Genomic DNA, 21111 nt, shown 5'->3' on the forward strand with positions numbered 1-21111 from the left:
TGCTCTCAGTGTGACAACTGACGTTCAAAGCTGCTTTAACTTTTCAATCCCGACTGTTGAAGTGACACAGAGCCGATCACACACCACTCCTCTTCCCACACTGTTCTTCTTCCACGTCACACCCTGCTTTTCCTTCCCTGACTTTAAAATCTTTAGTTTGATTTTTTCTCCTCCTCCTTGGATTTGACTCTGTGTAAATGACCAAAGAAGAAAGAGCAACAGCAGCACAAGAGGGTGATGTCAGACCAGGTGATGAGTGTGGTGGAGGTGGGGGCGGAGGTGTTTTCAAGCTCAAAGGTGCTGGTGAAGGTGGCGCTGTCTGACGGCAGGACACTGCAGCTCTACAGGAGTGACGTGGACTTGGCCCAGATGATGAAGAGGCTGGTGGACCATTTCCCTGAGGACAGAGAGATACTATCCTGCAGTCTGCTCCCAGGTCAGTCAACAGCAGGCCAATCAGAGATGCACCACATCATCTAAAGCAGTGGTTCCCAACCTTTTTTGGATCGTGATCCCATTTCGACGTCACAATTTTCTGACAACCCCAAAGATTTTTTTTTTCTAGAATTATAAAATCATGTTTGTTACAGTGTTACAAACACAGAATTAGTGACAAACTGCGCCATCTCACATAAGTGAAAGTGTAGAACACAGTTGTTTAAGATTGTGTTTTAATTTAAAAATGAATGTTAAAAACATTTCGGTATTTTTTTTTTTAATTAATTACTCGACAATCCAGGTGACCCCAAGGTTGAAAAACACTGTTTAAAGCCCTTTGACTGTGTTTTTTAAGGTCTTTTGGCGATTCGAGCTGCAGATGAGAGTTCAGATCCTGAAGTTAAAGTGTCTGAATTCAACACACTTCTGAGGACCATCAACAATCTGCCAACAAAGGTACACAACACGATCAGCCATGGAATCGCCACTACTCGCTGAAACTGTAGAACACTATTTTTGAACACAAAGCTGCTATTTTGAAGACGCTCTTTTCTCGTTGAGCCAATATGATTTCCATCTTGTTTAACGTGCTTAAATGCAACCTACTTTTCTCCTGTTGACTTATGTAACGTGCTGTCAAATACAGTTAGGTCCATACATATTTGGACACTGACACAAGTTTTGTTTTGTTACCTGTACAATGAAACATATTCCAATTATAGTGATGTAATGGACATGAACATAAAGTGTGGACTCTCAGCTTTCATATGAGGGTATCCACATTAAAATCGAATAAAGGGTTTAAGAGTTTCAGGTACTAAACCTCTGCTGCCCTAGTTCAAAATGGACTAAAAGTAATTGGACAATTGACTCAAAAGCCATTTCACGGGCAGGTGAGGGCAATAAGCCTTTTGCCTTTAATGTGCGACCTGGTGAGGTCATAGGTCGAGAAGGATATAAACGTCAACAAGAAAAACAATAATGGGTCAAAGTCAGTGGAGCCACAAAGACCCTATTATTAATCACTAGCAGCACAATAACATTTTGTGTCACTTTTGACTTTTTCCTTCATTAAGGCTGAAATGTGATTAAATTATGTAGTGTTGCTTCTTTCAGGGCAGCTCTGAGTTGCATACTTCTGCCATGTTTAAGCACTTAATAATTATTCTGTGTCTGTAATGCTGACTAGCAAATGGTGTGATTTGGCAAAGAAATATACCTTTGGATGTGATGTGTATGGACCGCAGACATGTGACGCAGACACGGCACAGCGAGGGTTAAAATGTGCACTACAGATGGTTCTACGATCTTTGTGATCTGGGAGATCGTCGTCATGTTTTAATCCTTAACAATCTAATATTGTCAGATCGCACACCCTTATACAAATGTGAGTGAGTGAGAGAGACACACACAAATTGTTAGTTTTTTACACGAGTAAACTAACACTATAACACACACAGCAATAAAGCCTAACATTAACAAGTAATCACAATAGCATTTGCTAGAATTAGCATTTACCTAGCATTAAACTAGCATTAGTGCTAGCTAATTAGTTGAATTAGCCTAGCATTAGCATTTCCTAGCATTAGCGTTACCTAGTGTTACTACCTAATCCTTTCAGATCCTTTCCATGCTTGCGCATAGACTACGCAATCCTTACGACAGCTGCTGGGACGTGATATTTAAATGTAAATTGACCATACAACGTTTGTTAAATATTTTGATAGTAGACATGTAAATACAGTATGTGACTGTTTTGTGGTGTTTTTAATTAAAAAAAACTGATAAAAACACAATACACAACACTGAAAATCAAAAAACAAACAGAAAATCAAATAAATAAATCAGATTTCACTCAAAACATAAATTTCTAATTATTTTTAAATAGCAGGGTTTCAACCTTTTAAATAGTACGCGAACTGCCGTAAAATAGGCTGACCGGATGTAGACGCGTTTCGCGCATGCATTGAAAGGATCTGAAACATTAGGTAGTGACACAAGCAATAACATTAACCTGGCATTAAGCTAATATTAGAATTAACGAGCATTAGCATATTAGCATTAATCTAGCAATAGCATTAACTAGCATTAGTCAAGCATTAGCATTAGCTAGCATTAACCTACAATCAACCCAATATTAGCATTTGCTAGCATTAGCATTTCTGAACATTAGCATTAAACTAGCATTAACATTAACTAGCAATAGCATTAACTAGCATTAGTCAAGCATTAGCATTAGCTAGCATTAACCTACAATCAACCCAATATTAGCATTTGCTAGCATTAGCATTTCTGAACATTAGCATTAAACTAGCATTAGCCTAGCAATAGCATTTACCCAACATTTTCATTAGCCTTGCTCTAGCATCAGAGAGCTGAATATGTTAAAAGTTGAGTGGTTGAAATCCGTTGTAGAACGGCTAAGCAGCTGAAGTTCAAAGTTGAAGCCGTTAAATCGTAAAACGCTAAAATACCCAATCGAAATGAATGGAGAAATATTTGTACAAAAAATGTATTTACATTTTTTTTTAGGAGAGTTACAAATCACAAACGTACAAGCACCCCTCCGCTGAATTTTTGACATCTTAATTGTCAAAATCGGTCTCCTGTATCCTTTAATAATTGGAAAGAGATGCGATTCGAACAACATAAACTTTTAACAATCTAGATGCATTTGCTCTGATATTCTGTCTCGCAGTTTTCTCAGTCTGAAGCAGTGCTGGCCTTCTTTGAAGCATCGACTGTCGACGACATCACAGTACAGGAGGAGGAGAAGCAAACCATTAAACAGGAGGAGGAGCTTCAGGCCATAGTAAAGGAGGAGCTTGAAGTTTTGACAGAAGAGGAGGAGGAGCAGCTCAGGGATCCTGAAGTTCCCATTCCTCTGTCAGGTTAGTTTACACAGACACATTAACCTTGTGTCCTGAACACATTAGCAGCTGAGGGAAGATTATGTTTCATCTCATTAAACAGGAATAAGTCCAGTGACTCTTCAAATTAATGACATTTGTCGCACACACTGTAATTGATTTTATGAATTGATTGTTGCATGTATTTTCTCTTTATGCTGAGTTGTATTGAGGTGATATTTAAGTTCCACTCTGTGAACACAAATAGATTGGCTCTGTGTCCAGCTGTTCAGACAGCTGTTTTTTCTTTTTCTTTCAGATGTTTTGATGGCAAACGGCTTCTGTCTGGCCAACACTGAGAGCATCCTGTTTGATCTGACTCCGCCCACGCAGAACCCCACCGAACCTACTGACTCCACAAGCAGGAGGTGAGCATCGACTCTTTCATCCTAATATTTATCATCATTCACTTTGTAGGTAACTCTTTTTTGTTGTGTCTTGTGTGCTAGAGCGAGCGTGGCTCCGACCGTTTGTCTGCAGCTCTGTCATCCATCCATCTCTCCTCATCTTCTTCGTGGTTTCACAGGGATGATGGGCAAACTGGCAAAGAGGCGGAGCTTCAGACCCAATGCAGCCCCTCCCTCCTGATATCTCACAAGTTTCTACCTTGGATGCAAGAAACTGACATCCTGGACTGACTAAAATGTACCAGCATCAAGACATCTGCAGCTCTGGGCTGATGGATACTGATGCATTATGGGAAGACAAACAGAGATGGAGTCAAACCCAGAAACACCCTGAGACAGAAAGTGGTTCACCCTCAGGATAAACACACAAACACAACAATGCAGTCTATGCTGTCCAGGGAGGAGTACACGGAACTATACATTGGAGGAATCAAAAAACCACCACACTAACAACAGTAATGAGAAGAGGAATGTACAGAACGCATCGAGAGAAAAATAGAGATCTGAGAGAGGAAGCCATCATTGTAAAATGAGAAGGGCCATCAGTAAAAACAGGAGGGAGGTTGAAACGCAATCTCTCTAATCTGTAATCATATCTTTTCACTCCCTGACGATTAAATAAAAATCTACCCGAGTAAAGTGACACCAGGGACCCTTTAGTACGCTAATGATTAAGATTAATCAACTCCACAGTGACTCTGGAACAGCAGAGCTGGGGTTCAAATCCCATTCCTCCATTAGAAACAACATGTGTCAACACGTGTCCCTGCTCCAACACACCTGGTTGAAACCAATGTGTTGTCTCAAGCGCCGCAGAAGCATGATAACAAGGCAATCATTTGATTCAGGTGTGTTGGAGCAAGGAGACATCTAAAAGTCTCAGGAATCCAACCCCCGGGGACTAGAGTTGCCCACCCCTGCAGTAAGGCATTGAAAAAAAGAAAAATCAAAAATGAGAAAAAAGTGACAAACACCAAAAATCTGAAGTAAGGCATAAAAATGGAACAACTTTAGAATTAAATTTCTGAGATAAGGCTATCGCAAGACCTTAAGAACTAGTTCAAAGAGCATGCCTAAACTGGGATGAAAATTTAGCAAGGTATGAAAAATGAGAAACCAGTGGAAAATTAAGAATGAGGAAAAAAGTGACTAACTCCCAAAACCGGAAATAAGGCTAAAGTATGGTATAAAAATAGAAAAACTTTAGATTTTTTTCTGACACAAGGCTATCACAAGTCTCTAAAAACCAGTGCAAATAATATAATTAGCACACTTAAACTGGGAAGAAAATACAGTAAGGCATAAAAAATGAGGAAAAAAGTGATACCCAAAATCTGAGGTAAGGCTATAGTAAGGCATAAAAAGAGAAAAAAATTTCTGACACAAGGTTATCACAAGTCTCTAAAAACTAGTGCAAATATAATGTGCACACTTAAATGAAAAATGAAAGAAAAAAAAAGTCACAAACACCCAAAATCAGAGGTAAGGATAAAAGGCATAAAAATTGAAACTTTTTTCAGATAAGGCTGTTTACAGTATCTAAAAACTAGTGCAAATATGACAAACCCACTAAAATGGGTTTGAAACTGTATTAAGGGTTACAAAATTATGTAAATCAAACAAATACCTAAATTCAAAGGTAACATTGCAGGAGGGCAAAAAAAAAAATGCAAAATGTGAAAATTGTCTTTTCTAAATAAAAGTGTTAACACTGAGTCAGTCTGGTCCTTTTTTTCTAAACCTAGACTACAGAAAACTGTTTCTGAATCATAAACACCACAAATCATTATCATAGTTAGTGTGGTAGTGTTTAGCTCACCCTGTGAGAACTGCTCCTCTTAACTGTAGCAGCATGAGTTCAATACTGGCTCTGTGAACAGCTAAATTTCAGCTAAAATCCACAAATGTGAAAGTCAAATACCCCATGAATCATGTTAATGTAGTGTGTTCTCATAGCGTGGTGGATAAGCAGTTGTGGTAACATGTAGCTTTGGGTCACTGTCCTCAGGTGAGTGGGGGCTCAATTCCTCCAAGTACCAGATCCATAAGATGGCAAATGGAGTGACGGAAGATTGTGAATCTAAAGACAAGATCCATTAAAAATGAGGAAAAAAGTGGAAAATAAAAAATGACACACACACAAAATCAGCCCACTTCGATCAATGTACGAACAAATTTAATAGCCAAGCTTTTGAACAGAGAACCTTCATCAGGGTAACAAACAGTATGGGTACATGGGAAGCTGGAAGTAATCTAACATGATTCATGCAAGCCTTTTCTTGGTTGTTGTCTTGGTGCTCTTCCTGCTTGCCATGCTGTGACCTCCAGACGTAGTGTTTGGGGGTGAGGGCGGATTGAAACACAGCGTAACAGTTTTCATTGCAACAGAGGACTGAGCTGAAGATCTAGGGCAGCTGTTACCCAAGGAAGCAGGAGACCTGAGAGTGACCCGGCTGTCTCCAAAATTTACCCTGAAGCTCCGTTGGCTGCTTTGTGCAAGAGAAGGAGGTGGAAAAGATACATTTGCTTCCTTGAAATATCCCTCCAGGACAGGCTTGAGGTCAGGACTATTCTCCATTGCTTCTGTAAGCATTTTGCCAATTTTGTTGTTGAACTGCTTCATCTCCTTCAGCCTAATGTCTTTTTCCTCGAGTGTCTCCTCCTGCATGTTCTTTGCTTGACGGATCTGTTTGGTCAGCTTATAGCACTGTTTGTTGAGCCTATTGATGCTCTCCTGTTGGACTTGTGCCTGTTTCTGCAGTTTAGCCAGAAAGGGCTGTTTGATGGTTATCTGTTTTTCCACCTCTTGTTCCTCATGCTGGACACTTTCCAAGGCCATCTTCTTTTTCTGCATATCTAGTTGGTGGTGTTGTATCTCTCTCTTCTTAGATTTCAGCACATCCTGAACCTCTTTCAATCGTTCTTCCAGTCTCAGCTTTTCCTGGTACTCTGAACTGGTGTCCTCGACTCGGTTTTCGCCAATGCATTGCCACAGCAGGTTGTTGTTCTCCAAAGCTTCATTTTCCAACTTCACCTTCTGAAGTTTGGCATCCAGAGCGTATTGTTTCTGCTGTAGCTCCTCTTTCTCCTGTGCAAACTTTGTGAGGCAGTAAACCGTTGCTTCCTCTGCTTCCACATTAGGAAGTATTGAAGAGACCACAATCTCACAACGATTCTTCATGATTTCAACCTTGCGCAGCTTCTCATTGAGTTCAAGTCGCAGTTTATGCCTCTCCTGCTCTGTGAATTGCAGCTGTCGAGAGAGCATTTCCTTCTGGACCTTTATTTCTGATTCTCGCTCTTTCATTGCCTTCAGCAAATCCAGTTTCTTTAACTCTGAGGAGTGCGCGCTTTTTGTCCTCTTATGCAGCAGATCATGCAGAAGTTCTGTCTCTGTTTGGGTGCTTTGGGTTTGCGCACGTTTTTCCTGATTCATGAGCCTGAGTCTTAATAGCTCTTTTTCTGTCAGGTCACAAAGAATTAAAAGGTCATTATTCTTGCTAAACAGATCAGCCTTCTTGTCTTCTGCTCTCTTCTTGTCTTCAATCAAACGATTGTGTGCTCTCTTAGTCTCTGTAATTGCATTTTTAAGATTGTTTGATGCTTTTCGTTTTTCTTCCAGGCCTTTTTTCATCTTTGCAATCTTTCCTTCTATTATTTGTTTTTCATCTGAAGAGGCGTAGCCCTGCAGTTGTGCCAAGACATTTTCCAGCGCTGCAATTTCTGAATCCTGCTGGAACGCAACCTTCTCCAGTCTCCATTGTTCCTCCTCTGCTTTTTTGCACTCCTTTTCCAGAGCATTAATGGTGGATTTACTCCCTGAAACCTTGATAGTTAACCTCTTCTCACTTGCTTTTGCATCCACTAAATGCCTCTTGCTATCAGTCAGCTCTTGCATGCTGGCACGCAGCTGGAGGTGAAGTTCCGTTACAGCCTGCTGCTGATGTGTAAGGAACGACTTCTTCTGTGCAGCTCTCTCTGTCATACTAAGGTTTTTCTGGGTTGCAACTTGGAGCATCGTCTTTAAGGGAACATTAGAGCTGGAAGCTTTCTTGAACCTGTCATCATTTACCCTCATCTCCTTTTTCATCTGAAACATTCTAGGCCTCAAAGACTTCACTTCGCTGGTTGCTTTGTTGATTTTGTTTCGACAACTTTGAAGCTCATTTTGCAGCCGACTGGAGTTTTTCTCTTCTGTATCCAGATGTTCCTGCAGTTCTTTTGCTTGCTGCTTTGCTAACATCAAACTTCTTTCTGTCTCATTGGTGGTGTTCTTTTGAGTAGCCAGCAGGTGTTTGGACTCAGAAAGGGCCAATTTCCTTTCCCTGACATCCTGGCATGTCTGTGCAAGCACCTGTGCACATTTCTGGATTTCAGCATCTGGTAGGAACATCTGCTTGCTTGAGTTTTCCCAGTGATTGGAAAACTGCTGGGTATCCATTAAGGCCTGATGCAGGTTATCTTTAGCTTTATCCAAAGCAATCAGGGCAGATCTATTCTCAGTCGTTGCTTTGTCAAAGGCCTGATGATGTTCATTGACATCCATGATTTCTTTTTCAATAGCCCTAGTGAGTGACTTTATCTGCATATCGTCTTGGTGAGCGTACCTTAGTAAAGCCATCATGTCTTCATGTTTCTGGGCTGATTCCTTGAGAAAAGCCTCCATGGTCTGCTGGTCCCAGTTCTTGTTGAGCTGATACTTCTCAAGTTTCTCTTTGGCATTGAAGATGCAGTCCTTCAGCTTTGTCTCCTTCTCAGTTAAGGATTTAAGCTCGTTCATCATCTTGGCAGTTTTTTGTGCCAGTTGATCTTTTGTTCCATTCTTCAGAGCTAAAAAATGGTTCTCAATCTCAATCTCACTTTCTTTCACTTTAAGGAAAGCATGAGTGTTTTTGTTAGTTTCCTTTAGATTATGTAAAAATTGCTCCTTTGACTGTTTTTTTCCCTTGTTTTTCTCAAGTTCGTTATCCAACTCCAGCAGCTGCCTTTGTGTTTCATGAATCTCTTTAAGCAAAGCCGTGTTAAGATCATTGGGTTTTGGCAAATGATGGTAATTATACCACTCCAAACCTGAGTTTATATCAGGTGGGTTACCTTGTAAAATAGCCTCCATTGTGCCAAGTTTGTATTCCAGAAATCAGCTATGCAGTAACTCGAGCAACTCAACAATAGAGATTTAGAACTCACAACTGTTATGTTGTGCCTTTTAAGTTTTTGATGATATCATCAACAAAGAATCTTTACCCTTCAACTGTTAGGGCATTCTTCAACCTCTTATCCCTTTGATCTTTTGATGAAATCATCAAAAAGAATCTTTACCCTACAACCTTTTGTCTTTTCTATATTTTTAGTTCTTTTTTCACTCATCCCCCTAATCACAATTTTTTATCTATAAACATGAAACTCCACTCATTTGTAGTCCAAATCCTGCTGAATCATATGTGTTGGGTTTTTCAGTACACCTTAGGTTTTAGCCACAGTTGTGATTTGTTTGGCGCCTGATCTGTCACCTCTCACACAAGGCTACAATAATCTATGTTGTTACTAGTGTTGTGTTCAAGACTACACTATCTGAGACCAAGACTTGCCAGAGACCAGAATGCACCGAGACCAAGACAAGACCAAGACTTTCGGGAGCCGAGACCGAGTCAAGACCAAGACCGAGACAAGCCGAGACCGAGGCCAAGACCAAGACCATAAACATTTTTTTTTTCCAATTTAAAAAAATCTACAAATAAATAAAATTATGGCAAGGTTCAACAGTTAAATAACATTCTCTCTTTAATTTTAGTTTATTTTAAATACATTTGACGGACAAAAAAGGTGCCTGCAAAAAATGAACTAAAATATTGAAACTACTACTGCTCCTGATAAATTCACAATTATTCTACATATTTGAAAACAATATTTTTATGTCAGCTGAATGTACAGCAAGTGTTTTAAAGTATTTCTGCCAAGAAAAAATGATTCTTGATTCTGATTCTTTGAGCTGTGCAGGTCAACAGGTCACAGATTTCACAAGATATTTTTTTAGTTTGAAAAAGCCTTTACACAGGCCATTTTTATTAATTCACTTAGTTGATATAGTTTAATTTGGTTGCTGTAATGTAACTAGGATATTAAATTAACAAAGGTTTCCAACTGTAACTGTAAAAGTGAAACTTTCTGAAATAAAACTACAAACAAGTTGTCATCAGTGTAAAAAACAAAGAGCTACAGGTAGACGTGAAACTAAATAAAACAAACTCAAACCCTGGAACAGTCATGTGACAAATCAATCAATAGTTCTTGTTGAGAATTATTATTATTCTGGATACAGTGGAAACAGAAACTAGAAAAAATAATTATATTGTGAACCTGTTTATATTGTGGGGAACATATCATATACATAAATGTAATTGGAGTCTAAAGACACACAAAAACACCACTTTAAAAAGGAAATATACTAATATAAGACCTCTTTACAGTTATTTGACTCATTCTGTGCTAGTGCAACTCTGCGGCGATGACACGCTGGTGACGACATAAACCAAGATGGCGGCGGCCCGGACGACAGCCGACATTATGTAATAAAGCCTTAAAAGACATGGATATAATGAAAAGAGTGGATGGACAGAGGCATAAACATGCAGACTTTCACACGGACTTATTAAACACACACGGACCTCAGTACACACGGTAAACGGAACAGGCTTCACCGCTCGGCTGGCACTAAGACCCAGAAGCAGAGTAAGTGCGTCCCCTATCCAGCATTCACAGACTGTAATATCATCAGTTTATCATTTTACCAGTTGTTAGAGCTACTGTCTTTACCAGGGAGATAATATTTATTCATGGTGATTTTTAACTGGGATTTTTACCGGTGATTAGTTCATTTCTTCCTTGCGGTCCAAACTGACACCGTAGCCATACACACGTATGAGTGTGTCACACACGTCACTCAGTCACATTAAGGAAGGTTGTGGTCATTATACGGGGTGGATTAAATAATGAATAAAGGATTGTTTTATTCCGTTCTTCTCCGTGTTATTATCACATTATAAGAAAGTTTAAAAATAGCAGGAATTAGTGCTGGTCTCGAACGGTCTTGACGGAAAATCCCGAGTCCGGGCAGCCCGAGTCCGAGACAGGACTGAGTCAAGATGCTTGAGAGTCCGAGACAAGACCAAGACCTTTAAAATTTGGTCTCGAGACCAAGACCGGTCTTGACCACCACAACACTACATGTGACCTAGAAATAGGTTGAAGGGAGGGTGTCTGTATTCATATCGGTCATGGGCTGTCTTCAAAATGGCAAACTTTGCACTATACACTACAAACTCAATGATTGATTTTGGAAAATAATCTAATTTTTTTCCTCAATATTGCGATTGCGATTTAATATGCCGTTATTTGTTCAAGGGCCTCTTGTCATGTGTTTTTTAATGAACACAAGCAATAAATCAATCTGTTTCATAATAAACAATTTCAGATTTATTTAAACTTTAAATAAATATAAAATGTAATTTTTAAAGCACAGATTACAACAGTAAAGCAAACAAATCTGTGGCTTTACCTCTTAAACATATCGAACTAACTTCACGTTTCATGAAACATGGAAACATTTGACTGTACTTCTTAAACACTGTCTGAAATTAACAGGACATGAAAATAATAATAATTAAAAAAAATTGCAGCCTTTGCGATTGCATTAGTCTAGTGTTAGCATTCCTCTAACATTTGCACTAACCAAGAATTAGCAATTTGTTTGAAAAAATAGAAATGGGTTGGAAAAGTAGAAAAAAAAAAAAGTTGAAATGGGTTAATGAAGTTGAAATGGGTTGCAAAAAGTGAAAATGGACTGAAAAAGTTAAAAAAGGGGTTGAAAAAGTAGAAAAAAGTTGGAAAAAGGTTGAAAGAAGTTTAAAAATCCCAGTATGAAAGGAAAACCAGTTAGAAGTCCAGTTTATACAGTATTATGTGTTAAAATCCCAGTAGGAAAGGAAACACCAGTCAAACCAGTAAGAAGTCCAGTTTATACAGTATTAAGTAGTAAAAAGTTGAAAAAGGTTGAAAAAGTTGAAAAAAGTTGAAATTGTTAAAATGTGTTGGAAAGGTTGAAAAAAGTTGTAATGGGTTGGAGGTAGTAGCTGAACATGTTAAAGGTTCATTTGAATCAGTTACAAAATGGCTGAAGGGGTTAAAAGTTCCAATAAGGGGAGAAAAGCACTGGGAGAACATGTAAATCACACAGAAAGGTGGATTTAAAAGATTAGGTCATAGGTGAAAGGTTAAATAATGGGCTGGAAGATACAAGTTTGATAAAAAGGCACTGGGAGAACATGTAAATCACACAGAAAGGTGGATTCATCATCAGGGCTGTCAGTTACCTAGTTACCATGGTAACAGCACTAATCACATGCACCTGTGGGGAGAATGTGTGTGCAAGATGACGAGGCAGAAATTAGCCTGTTACAGCCAGGGGGAACCTGTGTAAAACACATCACAACTGGAAAACTGTATAATTTACAGAAAAACTGAGCAGTTTGTGAGAATCACAAGGCTTTAGGCTACAAATGAGTTCAATTGTATGTTTTTAGGACAAAAGATGAGGCCAGGAGGACGAGAGAAAGACCATGGATTTTAAGCAGTGACCTGACGGTTCGCCAATGCAAACAAGCCTGTAGATTTATAGGATTATGTCCACTTCAGGCTTAATAAATCAAAAACTGCTGAATTTATGGCAAAAAATGTGGTATTGTGAGTGGCTCAACACACATTTCTACTACTTTTGAGAAAATTAGGTCTTTGTGTTCAATATTTTGGAAGTTGTGACAATTTGTTTGCAGATTTTTTAGGATTAAAATAAGGGCTGCTACACTCCACTCTAATTTCAGGAATGTGAAGAGTTGGTGGGTGTGCTTGAAGCTTCATAGGTCAAAAACAGTTAAAGACAGAGAAAATGTGAAGATAGCAGATTTGTGAACATTTTAGAAGTTGAATGGTTTAAATCGGTTAAAAAATGGCTGAACAGTGGAACTTCAAAGTTGGAGGGTTGAAAGTTGAATTTTCTCAAAAGTGGATGGGAAAGTGAAAAGTGGAAAAAGTTAAATAGTTTAAAAAGTTACTAAAAAGTTGAAACATAGCAGAAGAGGGAAAAATTAGCTGAACGTTTTGACACCAAACTTGTTAAAATCGGTTGAAAACTGTTGGAGTTACTTGCGATGGCGGAAGAATAACTACTATAATAATAAAGTTTAACGAATACAATAGTGAAGATGCCTCCTGCATCCTCACTAATAATGGCAATAACAAAATAACAACGATAATCCAGTAACTGTAATACAATAATAAAAACAATAATAAACATAAAATAATAAGGTAATAGCAATATTAATAATACAATGAGAATACCAGTAACTATAAGATAAAAGGATTAAAAAAAAAAGAATAATATAAGAATAACAATACTACAATACAGTAGTAGTACAATTAGATAGAGTTATAATATTAATAGTGAAAGTAGTAATGGTTATAAAATTTTTTAAATAAGAATACAAGAATAGCAATAACAATAATAAAGTAGTAGTACAATTGGATAGAGATATAATAGTAATAGTTATAATAATAATAGCAATAAAATATAGAGAGAATCCAGTAACTATAATACAATAAGAAAGATTAGATAAGGTAATAGCAATGATAATATTATAGTAACTATAAGATAAAATATTAATTAAGAATATAAAACTAGCAATAACAATAATACAGTAGTAGTACAATTATAAAATAATTATAGCAATAACAAAATACTATAATGAGAATCCAGTAACTATAATACAATAATAAAAAAAAAAACAATATAAGAAAATGAGGTAATAGCAATAATACAATGAGAATACCAGTAACTATAAGATAAAACAATAATAAGAAAGACTAATATGTAGTCACATATTACCTCGAGCACCATGTGATAAGCTTTAGCTTAGCTTAGCTTTCTTAACTGCCGACATTAGAACTATGTGCATGTTAACACGGACTTTGGAGGTTTTTCTGCTATAAATGACTTGACTTCTCCAGCGTGAGATGCTCTGCTCCAGAGTAAAAGCCTCACGTGCTTTTGTTTTGCTTATGTGGTGAAAATATGAGCATTTATAATGCTGTGTTCACGGATAAACATGCATGTTTACTTACCAGAATAGTACGTCCAGCAACAATAATCATAGTGGAGCCGTGTTGTGGACCCTTCCGCTCACAAAAACGTTACATTCCTCTGAATGTTTTCTCAGCACAGCCTCCGTCCACAGTCGTGGAGACTAAGGAGGAAGTGAGTTTGTGACCCGAGATTTAAAGAAAGTTTGGAATCACGGGAATAATATTAAATAACCATGCAATATTAACTTAAATGACTTTTAGCGGTACAAAAACGTTTTTAATATTGACCCTTTTTTTTTTTTTTTGTTAACCCAAACAAACTGCGACACGGTGACATCATGAACATATTATTGCTGAGCAGTTTTGAAAGGCATCACATACACACCCATCACATCCAGGCTGCTGATGAATTTTCCTAACTAAATACTTTCAATGTTTGAAATGACATGGTGAAATAGTGTGTCATGAAAATACACAGTCACTAAACTAGCTTCACTTTATTATCTAATATCTAATACAGTTGCCCTAAGCCGTTCACCATCTACGACCGCTTTTTTCTATCCGAAGAATCCGTGCACCCTTCATTCTTTGGTTATTTCGTTTTAAAACCAAATCAAATCAGTTTTACTGGGATTTTTACCGGTGATTAGTTCATATCTCCCTTGAGCTCCGCGGTCCAAACTGACACCGTAGCCACACATGTATGAGTGTGTCACACACGTCACTCAGTCACATTAAGGAAGGTTGTGGTCATTATACAGTGTGGATTAAATAATGAATAAAGGATTGTTTTATCCCGTTCTTCTCCGTGTTATTATCACATTATAAAAGTTGAAAAATAGCAGGAATTAGAGCTGGTCTCGAACGGTCTTGACGGAAAATCCCGAGTCCGGGCAGCCCGAGTCCGAGACAAGACCGAGTCAAAATGCTTCAGAGTCCGAGACAAGACCAAGACCTTTAAAATTTGGTCTCGAGACCGGTCTCGAGACCAAGACCGGTCTTGACCACCACAATACTAGTTGTTACTATGGTAACTGGTTGAATGACAGTTTGTGCAGCTCTAAGGCTGACTTTATACATTAGCTTCATATCATTTTGTCGCCAAAACATTGGGTACACTTAAAGATTTATATCGCCAAGGCCTTATTTTCACTTTTGAAATGTTGTACAGTATTAGCTTTTTCAAATTGAATTTTCAAACTATTTTAACATTTTCATTTTTTACCTTTTCATCTTTTTTGTACTTTTCCAACTTTTATTCTGCATGCCATATCAAACCATTTCAACATTTTTCTGCTTTTCTTTTTTCTCACATTTTACAAACTTTTTTATCCTGTTTAAACTTTCTACCTTTTTCCTCATTTTAGTGTATTTCATTGTTCAATGAACTGACATCTTTCATCTTCTGGTGACACCTTTCAACTACTGGCAGCTTGTCAGTAGTACAGATAGAGACACAGACATAAGGGAACACAGACGTCTTCTTCTGACCACCTGCGTGTGGCCTTAGTCTACTAAACTTTGCTTATGAATAAACCTCATTGAAATTATGTGACTCTTGTCATCTGTCCTTGAAGGTGTTCAATTAAAAGATCTGGAAGGAGGTCGAGAAAACTTTTCAATATGAAAAACGAGAAGAAAAAAGTGACAAACATCCAAAATCTTAGGTAAGTTTATAGTAAGGCATAAAAATGGAAAAACTTGACAATATTTTTTCCTGAGATAAAGCTATCACAAGACCCTAAAAACTAGTGCAAATATGAGTAGCACACTTAAACTAAAGTGAAAATGTAGTAAGGTACGAATATAAGAAAAAAGTGACAAACACCCCAAATCAGAGGTAGAGCTATAGTAAGCCATAAAAATTGAAAAACTTTAATTTTTTTTTCTTTTTTTTTTTTATAAGGCTATTACGAGACCCTAAAAACTAATTAAAATGTAATAAACAAACTAAAACTGCGGTGTGAAAACTGAGAAAAAAAGTGGAAAATGAAATATGAGAAAAAAAGTGACAAACACTCAATGCAAAAAAATGGAAAAACTTTGGATTTTTTTTTTTTTTCTTTTTTGAGATAATGCTATCATAGGAACCTAAAAACTAGTACAAATATGATGAGCACACTTAAACTACAGTGAAAACATAGTAAGGTATAAAAAATGAGGAAAAAAAAGTGACAAACACAAAAAATCTGAGGTAAGGTTATGGTAAAGTATAAAAATGGAAAAAGTTGACAATGATTGACAAAGCTATCACAAGACCCTAAAAACTAGTTAAAATGTAATACACAAACTAAAACACCCCAAATAAGAGGTAAGGCTATAGTAAGGTATAACAATTTTAAAACAAAAACAAATAATTCTGAGACAAGACTATCATAAGACCTCAAAAACTAGTGCAAATATGATGAGCACACTGAAAATGTGGTGAAAATGCAGGTATGGTACGGTATGAAACACACACAAAATCAGCCCACTTCGATCAATGTACGAACAAATTTAATAGCCAAGCTTTTGAACAGAGAACCTTCATCAGGGTAACAAACAGTATGGGTACATGGGAAGCTGGAAGTAATCTAACATGATTCATGCAAGCCTTTTCTTGGTTGTTGACTTGGTGCTCTTCCTGCTTGCCATGCTGTGACCTCCAGACGTAGTGTTTGGGGGTGAGGGCGGATTGAAACACAGCGTAACAGTTTTCATTGCAACAGAGGACTGAGCTGAAGATCTAAGGCAGCTGTTACCCAAGGAAGCAGGAGACCTGAGAGTGACCCGGCTGTCTCCAAAACCTATCCTGGAGCTCTGTTGGCTGCTTTGTGCAAGAGAAGGAGGTGGAAAAGATACATTTGCTTCCTTGAAATATCCCTCCAGGACAGGCTTGAGGTCAGGACTATTCTCCATTGCTTCTGTAAGCATTTTGCCAATTTTGTTGTTGAACTGCTTCATCTCCTTCAGCCTAATGTCTTTTTCCTCAAGTGTCTCCTCCTGCATGTTCTTTGCTTGACGGATCTGTTTGGTCAGCTTATAGCACTGTTTGTTGAGCCTATTGATGCTCTCCTGTTGGACTTGTGCCTGTTTCTGCAGTTTAGCCAGAAAGGGCTGTTTGATGGTTATCTGTTTTTCCACCTCTTGTTCCTCATGCTGGACACTTTCCAAGGCCATCTTCTTTTTCTGCATATCTAGTTGGTGGTGTTGTATCTCTCTCTTCTTAGATTTCAGCACATCCTGAACCTCTTTCAATCGTTCTTCCAGTCTCAGCTTTTCCTGGTACTCTGAACTGGTGTCCTCGACTCGGTTTTCGCCAATGCATTGCCACAGCAGGTTGTTGTTCTCCAAAGCTTCATTTTCCAACTTCACCTTCTGAAGTTTGGCATCCAGAGCGTATTGTTTCTGCTGTAGCTCCTCTTTCTCCTGTGCAAACTTTGTGAGGCAGTAAACCTTTGCTTCCTCTGCTTCCACATTAGGAAGTATTGAAGAGACCACAATCTCACAACGATTCTTCATGATTTCAACCTTGCGCAGCTTCTCATTGAGTTCAAGTCGCAGTTTATGCCTCTCCTGCTCTGTGAATTGCAGCTGTCGAGAGAGCATTTCCTTCTGGACCTTTATTTCTGATTCTCGCTCTTTCATTGCCTTCAGCAAATCCAGTTTCTTTATCTCTGAGGAGTGCGTGCTTTTTGTCCTCTTATGCAGCAGATCATGCAGAAGTTCTGTCTCTGTTTGGGTGCTTTGGGTTTGCACACGTTTTTCCTGATTCATGAGCCTGAGTCTTAATAGCTCTTTTTCTGTCAGGTCACAAAGAATTAAAAGGTCATTATTCTTGCTAAACAGATCAGCCTTCTTGTCTTCTGCTCTCTTCTTGTCTTCAATCAAACGATTGTGTGCTCTCTTAGTCTCTGTAATTGCATTTTTAAGATTGTTTGATGCTTTTCGTTTTTCTTCCAGGCCTTTTTTCATCTTTGCAATCTTTCCTTCTATTATTTGTTTTTCATCTGAAGAGGCGTAGCCCTGCAGTTGTGCCAAGACATTTTCCAGCGCTGCAATTTCTGAATCCTGCTGGAACGCAACCTTCTCCAGTCTCCATTGTTCCTCCTCTGCTTTTTTGCACTCCTTTTCCAGAGCATTAATGGTGGATTTACTCCCTGAAACCTTGATAGTTAACCTCTTCTCACTTGCTTTTGCATCCACTAAATGCCTCTTGCTATCAGTCAGCTCTTGCATGCTGGCACGCAGCTGGAGGTGAAGTTCCGTTACAGCCTGCTGCTGATGTGTAAGGAACGACTTCTTCTGTGCAGCTCTCTCTGTCATACTAAGGTTTTTCTGGGTTGCAACTTGGAGCATCGTCTTTAAGGGAACATTAGAGCTGGAAGCTTTCTTGAACCTGTCATCATTTACCCTCATCTCCTTTTTCATCTGAAACATTCTAGGCCTCAAAGACTTCAATTCGCTGGTTGCTTTGTTGATTTTGTTTCGACAACTTTGAAGCTCATTTTGCAGCCGACTGGAGTTTTTCTCTTCTGTATTCAGATGTTCCTGCAGTTCTTTTGCTTGCTGCTTTGCTAACATCAAACTTCTTTCTGTCTCATTGGTGTTGTTCTTTTGAGTAGCCAGCAGGTGTTTGGACTCAGAAAGGGTCAATTTCCTTTCCCTGACATCCTGGCATGTCTGTGCAAGTACCTGTGCACATTTCTGGATTTCAGCATCTGGTAGGAACATCTGCTTGCTTGAATTTTCCCAGTGATTGGAAAACTGCTGGGTATCCATTAAGGCCTGATGCAGGTTATCTTTAGCTTTATCCAAAGCAATCAGGGCAGATCTATTCTCAGTTGTTGCTTTGTCAAAGGCCTGATGATGTTCATTGACATCCATGATTTCTTTTTCAATAGCCCTAGTGAGTGACTTTATCTGCATATCGTCTTGGTGAGCGTACCTTAGTAAAGCCATCATGTCTTCATGTTTCTGGGCTGATTCCTTGAAAAAAGCCTCCATGGTCTGCTGGTCCCAGTTCTTGTTGAGCTGATACTTCTCAAGTTTCTCTTTGGCATTGAAGATGCAGTCCTTCAGCTTTGTCTCCTTCTCAGTTAAGGATTTAAGCTCGTTCATCATCTTAGCATTTTTTTGTGCCAGTTGATCTTTTGTTCCATTCTTCAGAGCTAAAAAATGGTTCTCAATCTCAATCTCACTTTCTTTCACTTTAAGGAAAGCATGAGTGTTTTTGTTAGTTTCCTTTAGATTATGTAAAAATTGCTCCTTTGACTGTTTTTTTCCCTTGTTTTTCTCAAGTTCGTTATCCAACTCCAGCAGCTGCCTTTGTGTTTCATGAATCTCTTTAAGCAAAGCCGTGTTAAGATCATTGGGTTTTGGCAAATGATGGTAATTATACCACTCCAAACCTGAGTTCATATCAGGTGGGTTACCTTGTAAAACAGCCTCCATTGTGCCAAGTTTGTATTCCAGAAATCAGCTATGCAGTAACTCGAGCAACTCAACAATAGAGACTTAGAACTCACAACTGTTATGTTGTGCCTTTTAAGTTTTTGATGACATCATCAACAAAGAATCTTTACCCTTCAATGGTTAGGGCATTCTTCAACCTTTTATCCCTTTGATCTTTTGATGAAATCATCAAAAAGTATCTTTACCCTACAACCTTTTATTTTTTCAATATTTTTAGTTCTTTTTTCACTCATCCCCCTAATCACAATTTTGTATCTATAAACATGAAATTCCACTCATTTGTAGTCCAAATCCTGCTGAATCATATGTGTTGGGTTTTTCAGTACACCTTAGGTTTTAGCCACAGTTGTGATTTGTTTGGCGCCTGATCTGTCACCTCTCACACAAGGCTACAATAATCTATGTTGTTACTAGTGTTGTGTTCAAGACCACACTATCCGAGACCAAGACTTGCCAGAGACCAGAATGCACCGAGACCAAGACAAGACCAAGACTTTCGGGAGCCGAGACCGAGTCAAGACCAAGACCGAGACAAGCCGAGACCGAGGCCAAGACCAAGACCATAAACATTTTTTTTTTCCAATTTAAAAAAATCTACAAATAAATAAAATTATGGCAAGGTTCAACAGTTAAATAACATTCTCTCTTTAATTTTAGTTTATTTTAAATACATTTGACGGACAAAAAAGGTGCCTGCAAAAAATTAACTAAAATATCGAAACTACTACTGCTCCTGATAAATTCACAATTATTCTACATATTTGAAAACAATATTTTTATGTCAGCTGAATGTACAGCAAGTGTTTTAAAGTATTTCTGCCAAGAAAAAATGATTCTTGACTCTGATTCTTTGAGCTGTGCAGGTCAACAGGTCACAGATTTCACAAGATATTTTTTTAGTTTGAAAAAGCCTTTACAAAGGCCATTTTTATTAATTCACTTAGTTGATATAGTTTAATTTGGTTGCTGTAATGTAACTAGGATATTAAATTAACAAAGGTTTCCAACTGTAACTGTAAAGTGAAACTTTCTGAAATAAAACTACAAACAAGTTGTCATCAGTGTAAAAAACAAAGAGCTACAGGTAGATGTGAAACTAAATAAAACAAACTCAAACCCTGGAACAGTCATGTGACAAATCAATCAATAGTTCTTGTTGAGAATTATAATTATTCTGGATACAGTGGAAACAGAAACTAGAAAAAATAATTATATTGTGAACCTGTTTATATTGTGGGGAACATATTATATACATAAATGTAATTGAGTCTAAAGACACAAAAAAACACCACTTTAAAAAGGAAATATACTAATATAAGACCTCTTTACAGTTATTTGACTCATACTGTGCTAGTGCAACTCTGCGGCGATGACACGCTGGTGACGACATAAACCAAGATGGCGGCGGCCCGGACGACAGCCGACATTATGTAATAAAGCCTTAAAAGACATGGATATAATGAAAAGAGTGGATGGACAGAGGCATAAACATGCAGACTTTCACACGGACTTATTAAACACACACGGACCTCAGTACACACGGTAAACGGAACAGGCTTCACCGCTCGGCTGGCACTAAGACCCAGAAGCAGAGTAAGTGCGTCCCCTATCCAGCATTCACAGACTGTAATATCATCAGTTTATCATTTTACCAGTTGTTAGAGCTACTGTCTTTACCAGGGAGATAATATTTATTCATGGTGATTTTTAACTGGGATTTTTACCGGTGATTAGTTCATGTCTTCCTTGCGCTCCGCGGTCCAAACTGA

At 38.2% G+C, this 21111-nt stretch overlaps 3 protein-coding genes across 4 annotated transcripts in view; 1 reads left to right on the plus strand and 2 right to left on the minus strand.

Annotated features, from left to right (window-relative positions):
* Positions 1-205: 205 nt before the first annotated feature.
* LOC114478765 (PX domain-containing protein 1-like) lies at positions 206-5404 on the plus strand. 2 transcript variants are annotated; one of them, XM_028472021.1, is made up of 5 exons: positions 206-436; positions 794-894; positions 3137-3329; positions 3607-3715; positions 3797-5404. In XM_028472021.1, the coding sequence occupies exons 1-5, from the start codon at positions 238-240 to the stop codon at positions 3933-3935; spliced, it is 741 nt and encodes a 246-aa protein (XP_028327822.1). In that variant the 5' UTR covers positions 206-237; the 3' UTR covers positions 3936-5404. The 2 variants fall into 2 exon arrangements, with proteins under 2 accessions (XP_028327822.1, XP_028327823.1); XM_028472022.1 differs by having other exon boundaries at positions 3874-5404.
* Positions 5405-6017: 613 nt separating this feature from the next.
* Positions 6018-8537, minus strand: LOC114479647 (coiled-coil domain-containing protein 39-like). The gene has a single exon (XM_028473423.1). The coding sequence runs from the start codon at positions 8535-8537 to the stop codon at positions 6018-6020; it is 2520 nt and encodes an 839-aa protein (XP_028329224.1).
* Positions 8538-16471: 7934 nt separating this feature from the next.
* The window catches only part of LOC114479648 (phosphatidate phosphatase LPIN2-like), a 16493-nt gene continuing 11853 nt past the window's right edge, over positions 16472-21111 (minus strand). Inside the window, 2 exon segments of the mRNA XM_028473424.1 lie at positions 16472-17612; positions 18816-18958. Coding sequence (XP_028329225.1) covers positions 16472-17612; positions 18816-18958 — 1284 coding nt within the window.

This window comes from Gouania willdenowi, chromosome 17 (genome assembly GCF_900634775.1).
Source record: "Gouania willdenowi chromosome 17, fGouWil2.1, whole genome shotgun sequence".
Taxonomy (NCBI): Eukaryota; Metazoa; Chordata; class Actinopteri; order Blenniiformes; family Gobiesocidae; genus Gouania; species Gouania willdenowi.